The sequence below is a fragment of the Triticum aestivum genome, chromosome 1A (assembly GCF_018294505.1).
Source record: "Triticum aestivum cultivar Chinese Spring chromosome 1A, IWGSC CS RefSeq v2.1, whole genome shotgun sequence".
Taxonomy (NCBI): Eukaryota; Viridiplantae; Streptophyta; class Magnoliopsida; order Poales; family Poaceae; genus Triticum; species Triticum aestivum.
Window position 1 is genome coordinate 521,601,766 of NC_057794.1, and position 7,811 is coordinate 521,609,576.

Sequence of the window (7,811 nt, forward strand, 5' to 3'; positions counted from 1 at the left end):
TCTTAACGTCCATCTGATGAACGAGAAGACCATGCGAGGCAGCCAAAGCGAGTAACACTCGAATGGTTGTCAGTCTAGCCACAGGTGAATAAGTGTCAAAGAAATCCTCTTCTTTTTTCTGGGTATAACCCTTGGTCACAAGCCTAGCCTTGTAGTTCTCAACAGCACCATCGGGCCTAAGCTTCCTTTTGAACACCCACTTACATCCTAATGGTCGACAACCATAAGGACGATCAGTGATCTCCCATGTCCCCTTAGCCAAGATGGAATCCATCTCACTACGGACCGCATACTTCCAGTAGTCAGCATCCAGAGATGCATAAGCTTCTGAAATGGAGCTGAGAGTATCATCATCCACGAGGTACACAAGGAAATCATCACCAAAGGACTTTGCAGTCCTCTATCTCTTGCTCCTAACAGGAGCTTCCTCGTCATCCTCCGTGGAATTCTTATCACTTCTATGTTCATAACATTCCATCGGAATAGCAGGTTCAGGAGTCTCATCAGATTCTAGTCTAGAATTGCTTTGCATATCTCTCATGGGGAAAATATCCTTAAAGAATGTAGCATCCCTAGACTCTATAATTGTACCGACCTTCTGGTCAGGTACCTTAGATTTCACCACTAGAAATCTATAGCCAACGCTATGCTTGGCATAGCCAAGAAAAACACAGTCCACGGTCTTTGGTCCCAACTTGCGCTTTTTGATTATCGGCACATTGACTTTCGCCAAACATCCCCAAGTGCGCAAGTAAGAGAGTGTAGTTCTTTTCTTTTTCCATTGCTCATAGGGAGTAGTCTCATTATCCTTTGTGGGAACTTTATTCAGGACATGAAAAGATGTCAGTACAGCCTCCCCCCACCATGCATTGGATAAACCCGATGTATCTAACATGGCGTTAACCAAATTAGTTAGAGTACATTTTTTTCGTTCAGCAACCCCGTTTGACTGCGGTGAGTAGGGAGGCGTCCTCTCATGAATAATACCATGTTCCGCACAGAATAAATCAAACTCATTAGAAAAATACTCTCCACCACGATCAGACCAGACTCGTTTTATTTTCTTCTCAAGTTGGTTCTCAACTTCAGCCTTATAGACTTTAAAGTAGTATAGAGCCTCATCCTTAGTATTTAACAAATACACACAGCAGAATCTAGTGGAATCATCAATCAGAGTCATGAAGTATTTCTTTCCACCTTTAGTCAACACACCATTCATCTCACAGAGATCTGAATGTATGAGCTCTAGAGGTGCCAGGTGTCTCTCCTTCGCAAGCTTGTGAGGCTTACGAGGTTTCTTAGCTTGCACACACGCATGGCACTTAGAGCCTTTGGCTAAAGTGAAACTCGGGATTAAATCCATCTTAGCTAGCCGCGTTATACAACCAAAATTTATGTGACAAAGACGTGAATGCCAAACCTCGGATTCGTTCACATTAGAATGAATTTGGTTCACGACTTTATTACAGAAATCCTCCAGGGAAAGGCGGAACAAACCACCACAATCATATCCTTTTCCAACAAATAGTCCATACCGAGATACGACTACTTTGTTAGACTCAAATACTAACTTAAACCCTTCTTTACATAGAAGGGAGCCACTAACGAGATTCTTCTTTATGGCGGGGACATGCTGCACGTTCTTCAGTTGCACGATCTTTTCCGAAGTAAACTTCAGATCTACCGTGCCAACACCATGAACAGAAGCATGCGAGCCATTCCCCATCAGGACGGAACAATCTCGTGCGACCTGGTAGGAAGAAAACAAAGACACATCAGCACACACATGAATATTGGCCCCAGTGTCAATCCACCAATCGGTGGACTGACAAACTGAAAGTATGGTAAACAGATTACCGTACCTAGATGCCGCATCATTGTTGCTCAGAGTCACATTCACAGACTTGGAGTCCTGTGCTGGCTTCTTGTACTTGTTTGGTCACTTGTTTGCCCAATGTTCATCTGAACCACAAGTAAAGCAGTCATCTCTCTTTTTGTCTTTCTTCTTACCCTTCTTCTTAAAGGCAGTATTCTGCTGGACAGAGTTCTTTCCCTTGAACTTGTGAAAGTTCTTCTGCACCACATTGGCGCTAGAAGAACCCTCTGCCCCTTTCACGTGTGAGTCTTTTGCTCTCGAGTTCTTCTCAACACTGAGATGACCAATGACATCCTCAACAGAGAATTCACGTCTCAAGTGCTTGAGAAAAGTAGCAAAGTTCCTCCAATAGTAGGGAGTTTTGCAATAATGCAACCCGTGACAAACTTGTCCGGTAACTCACACTTCAGCAGCTCCAGCTCCTTAGCAATGCACTGTATCTCATGAGCCTGGTCCAATACAGAACGGTTATCAACCATCCTATAATCATGGAACTGCTTCATGGCATACAGCTCACTACCAGCATCAGTTGCGCCGAATTTGACTTCGAGCGCATCCCACAAGTTTTTGGCAACGCCCATATGAATATAGGCGTCAACCAACTTGTCTTTACACTCAGAACTGCTCCCAGAAAGATTGTGGTTGCCTCCCTAAACGCCTTCTCCTATTTAGGAGCAATCATTTCTGTGAGGGACACACCACCAACCCAGAACACGTTCATTGTTGTGAGCCACAAGGTGGTCCTTGTCTACCAACGCTTAAAATGCGTCCCGGTAAACTTTTCCGGTTTCAGAGTAGCAGCAAAGCCTTGAATCGAAAAGTGCCTAAAATAAGGTTTTTGGATTGTTGGAAATATTAGCACTTTTCCGATTAGACTTATCCACGAGTAAATAGTAAGCATGGCATAAAAGGTATGCATCTCATAGCGATACCTAAGCATACTAGCGCGTGCAGAACATAGAATCGAACCTTCTATGAGCAGCACATATACGACTAGCATAAGTATGAGTAAACGAGGGATGAACAGATCATACCCTCCGGTTGGCCAGGCCAACGCGGCGGCTGCAACAGCAGCCTCGGCGTCGTCCGTGGCCTTCTTCTTAGCGGCAGCGGCGGCGGCCATGGTGTCGATGCAGAGGAAGTAGTGAAAGTAGAGGCGAACAGAGTTGGGGACGGATCGGGAGCAGTCGCGTCGAGACGCTCCCAAAAAACCTTATTGCCGTTCTCCCGGGCAGGATCTCGAACGACAGGGTTTCGGAGGCACCTGCTCTCTCGACCAGCCATGCACGCGGTCGTCGGGATGGGGTCGCCGGAGGCAGCACAGAGTGAGGAACAGTAGATGACGGCTAGGTCACGCGAGAGGAAGTGAGTGAACCGAACTAGGTTACTTCACTGGCCAGAGCCTTCTTATATAGGCGCACGACCGAGTCGGCCCATCCCGGCAAGGGAGTCGACAAATACACGGGTCCCGGCAAGGGTCACACCCCCGGCAAGGGAGTCGACGAATGCCGGCAACGCAAGTCAGCCCACAGTCCAACGTCTTGGACAGTGGCCCACATGTTAGCGACTCGTTAATTAATCCCCACAACCCGCGGCGGGCGCGCGTCGTGACGAGGCGGGCGACGGAGGAGGAGGAGGAGCGCGCGTGTACCACTCCTCTTCCCAAGCTCCCAATGGCAAGTGGTAGAGCAGCCCTTATAAAGGGGTCTCAACTCAACTACAAGGTGGGAGTAAACTTCCCACCACCTGCCATCTCATACATAGGCCTCAAAATTAACCAGGGATTAGTGTCTTATATGAGCCTAAGTCCATCCATAATCCAACAGAAATTGTTGCCATAAAAATGCAGGGATGCTCAACACACAAAGAAGCATCAGTGAATAGTGTGATGGAAAATAACATGGGAAGAGGAAGAAGTTCCCCGACTTATATTAAAAGCGATGTTTTTTCATCCGAAACCGCTAACGCGGGAGGCTCAAATTCTGGCAGATGAGATTTTTTGCTTAAATCAACGCCGATGGCCAAGGGAGAAGGCATGTCGTGCCGGTGCCACGCAGCGCCGATCGGCAACAAGGATGCCCGTGCCTGGACTCTGGTTTGTGATTAATTTTCGTAAAGTGATTTATACACCTAGAAAAAGAAGGGAGTAAAGGAGTTTCTCAGGTGAGCTCTTTTCTCCATCTTCATAAAAATTTCTCCTGAAAGTGATCTTTGAAGAATTTATGACATCCTGTAATAAGTTGTGGGAAGGCCATCTATCCATAAATGAAGGAGCTCGCATCGGTGGGTTGTGTTGGGCCGGCTCTGCAGGGATTTAGGTGTAGGGGCTGTTCGATTAGTTCATTAAAATGAAAGCCACAAGTTGGTAAGCCTAAGAAATCTTGCCATATTTTTTGTATGTATGCCATGTGGGGTTCAAGTGTGACTTGCCTAAGGTGTGGCTTGAACCAAACACTCATCTAAGTTGGTCAAACTTGTCTAACTTTAGATGTGGCAATCTTTTTCAAAGTTAGTCACAAACCAAACAACCCCAAATCTCAGTTCTTTCTAAGGTGCTTTTGTATCACTTTTACTGTTAGATCTGGGTCTATTTCGTAAAAAAGAAAGAATTTACGAGATCCAGTAAATAAGAGCAACTCTAATGGAGTGACTCATTTCGTCCGCCACCATCCGTTTGGGTCGGCGCAGACAGAAAAGCCGGCTCAACGCGTCGACCTAAACGGACGCGCATCCGTCTGTCGACCTATTCTCGGCCCGTTTTTGAGACGGATTTGCGTCGGCGCGGACACAAGACGAACATGCGCGCGCTCACCCTCTCTTTCCCCCGAACCCACTGGTCGGTGGCATATTGGCCTCTCCCCATCCAATAGTATACCGTCGCTCGCCTGCTTCGTCGCCGACGCCGCCGGCCATTTTTTCGGATAGAAAAAGGATACATAGATAGTTGTAGTATAGACAGATAAAGAAAAGGATGAACTACTCGTCGTTTTTCGACTCCGACTCGGTAATATCCTCCTCCGACGTTTGAATGTAGGCGTCAGCATACCGCTCGTCCTCGGAGTCCCAGGACGACGCTTCTCCTAGCTTCAGGTTCAATTGAGCGGTTTGCTTCGCGCACGCTTGTCCTCTCGATAGGCGGCTCGCTCCATCCTCCTCGCCTCCTTCTCCGCCCTCCTTTACTTGTAGAACTGACGCTCGTCGACGATGTCCCGTGGGAAGCGTTCGCACCACACCATCATGGCTTCCACGTCCATCTTGGCGATGGCGAGGCGACGCTGCCGTCTCCGGTGGTCACGACGATCCTTGTCGGTGAAAAGCCCCGGGAGAAGCGTGAGATCCTGCGTCCGCTAGCTCGACACGTCGGGGAAATTCATCTCCCGACGAGGCCTCAGGAGACGCCACGCCGCCGCGTCGTGCGCGCGGGCCGCCTCCTTTACGGTGTCGAAGGTGCCGAGAATGAGGCGTTTCTCGCCAAATCAGATCCCGGAGGAGAAGGCGCTGGAGCGGCGCTCGCGGGCTTTGTGAAAATCCGAAGCCCCCAGGCGGCACAGAGGCAGGTTGTCAGAATCACGATTCCGTTGTACGTCTACGACTTTACGACCCAAACTAACCCTTCTGATTCTACGATTTTGGTTCATAGAATCTACATTTTTACGATCCTGATAGTGAAGATTCTACGATTTGCGATACTACCATTGGAGCTTCGATCCGATTCAGAATCGCGATTCTGACAACCTTACGCAGAGGCGACGAGGCTAGTGAGGGGGCGAGACGAGTGGGCAGCGAATGGAGTATGGAGGGAGCGTCTTCTTATAACGAGCGCCGGCTGTACCAAAACCAGCGCGCGAACCTTTCTCGCGCGCTGGAGCGCCAAAACCAATATGCGCGGTCATGAAATGGGTCGGCGTGTTGGGCGCACTGTCGATTCAAATCTAATTGAGGGTGAACGTCGGGCGGGCGGGCGATCCAAATGGATAAAAACGCCGTCCATTTAGGTCGGCCCGTTCAAATTGGTCTAAGAATTACGCATAACTGTCGGACAATTTGTTACCGAACCTTATTGAGCGCTGGTTATTTCACGTTGGAGATGCCCTTGGACGATGGGATATCCCACCGCCGCCTCCTACTCCAGACGCGATCATAACCGGAGGTTTGGTTTGACTTTGTCTCTGTGGACGAGTTACTACTAGCACGTGATGCCGGTCGGTGCCCCACGCGAACCAGAATTAATCATGTCACATGGCGGAGAGCCCCTTGCTGCGTCACCCAATCCAACGGCTCAGGCGTACGACGCAGCAACCTTGACCGTTCGTGGCATGTACATTTCGTGTTGATTAGTCGATGCATGTCCGCCCTTGGCCGGTGGCGTGTGGAGCGAAGACGAATCCAAAGCAGGTGGGAGCAGTACTCGACTACTCTTGCTGCCACAGAGCGGTGCGAACGCGGCCGGTCGGTGGTTCCAAGCGGTTGCCGACTAGTCTAGTACTGCCGTCGCGTGTATAAAACGGCCTGCACAAACCACAAAGGCACTAGGACAACTACCCAAACAAAGCCAAGCAGAGTCGAGCGAGCGATCAAATCATGGTGGCCGACCACCAGTCCTCCCCGCGGCCGCGGTTCACCATCGGCTACGCGCTGCCGCCCGGCAAGGCGGGCAGCGTCATCCAGCCGCCGCTCGAGGCCCTCGCGGCGGAGCGCGGCATGCGCCTCGTCGCCGTCGACGCCTCGCTGCCCCTGGCCGACCAGGGCCCCTTCGACCTCATCATCCACAAGCTCTTCGACCGGCCCTGGCGCGCGCAGCTGGAGGCCTTCTCCGCGCTCCACCCCTCCGTGCCCGTCGTCGACGCCCCCGCCGCCGTCGACCGCCTGCTCGACCGCTTCACCATGCTCGACGTCGTCCCCGGGCTCGCCGCCGGCCTGGACTTCCCGCTCAGCGTCCCCGCGCAGGTCACCGTGAGCGACGCCGCCGCGCTGGCCGCGGACGACCCGTCCCACGGCCTCCGCTTCCCGCTCATCGCCAAGCCGCTGGCCGTCGACGGCAGCGCCAGCTCCCACGACCTGTGCCTGGTGTACCGCGCCGAGGGCCTCCGCGGCCTCCACACCCCCGTCGTCCTCCAGGAGTTCGTCAACCACGGCGGCGTGCTCTTCAAGGTCTACGTGGTGGGCGGCCGCGCCGTCTGCGTCCGCCGCAGCAGCCTGCCGGACGTGCCCGCGGAGCGCCTCGCGGACCCCGACGCCGACGCCTCCGTCCCCTTCGCCAACATCTCCAGCCGCCCCGCGCTGGACAAGGGGGAGGACTCGATGCCGCCCGCCGCGTTCGTGGACCAGGTCGCGCGCGGGCTCCGGCAGGCGCTGGGGCTGCACCTCCTCAACTTCGACATGTTCGCGGCGACGGAGCTGGACGACGGCGGCCGGCGGAGGTACTTCCTCGTGGACATCAACTACTTCCCGGGGTTCGCCAAGATGCCGGGCTACGAGACTGCTCTCACGGATTTCTTCGCCGAGATGATTCAGCTAGGCACTGCAGGCGCCGCCGCCGGCCAAGAGAAGCTCGAATATGTGCCCTGCAATGAGCTCTAGGAAACTGGGTTTACTTTGGACTTCTGATGAACAGGGTGTCCCTACTGCCGAGAATAAAAATTAAGAACGCTTTGCGGCGTATAATATATCTGTAATGGTACTATCAAGCAGCTGATTAAGACCTCGATGATTCATGCTAGTATCTATGAAGGTTTCAAATCTAGTAGGTACTAGTATATAGACCATAGGCATTTCAAGTGCAACGAATGTTCCTCCTCGCAGAAAAAGAAGAATACTCCTCCGGATTTGCCATTTCTCCGAGAAATAGTTAAATCCTAATCGACTCCATAACCGATGGATTAACGCGAGCCAAAGATTCCTGCTGCTATCGGGAGTTCTGTTTCTCTTGGTTTTA

At 51.6% G+C, this 7,811-nt stretch overlaps 1 protein-coding gene across 1 annotated transcript; it reads left to right on the top strand.

Annotated features, from left to right (window-relative positions):
- Positions 1-6,388: 6,388 nt before the first annotated feature.
- Positions 6,389-7,598, top strand: LOC123062556 (inositol-tetrakisphosphate 1-kinase 4). The gene has a single exon (XM_044486138.1). It carries the CDS (start codon positions 6,458-6,460, stop codon positions 7,454-7,456), a length of 999 nt encoding a protein of 332 aa, XP_044342073.1. The 5' UTR covers positions 6,389-6,457; the 3' UTR covers positions 7,457-7,598.
- Positions 7,599-7,811: the final 213 nt, after the last annotated feature.

What these genes read in the sequence shown, in the direction of transcription:
- LOC123062556 (XM_044486138.1), top strand. Translation starts at nt 6,458, where the DNA reads ATGGTGGCCGACCACCAGTCCTCCCCGCGGCCGCGGTTCACCATCGGC.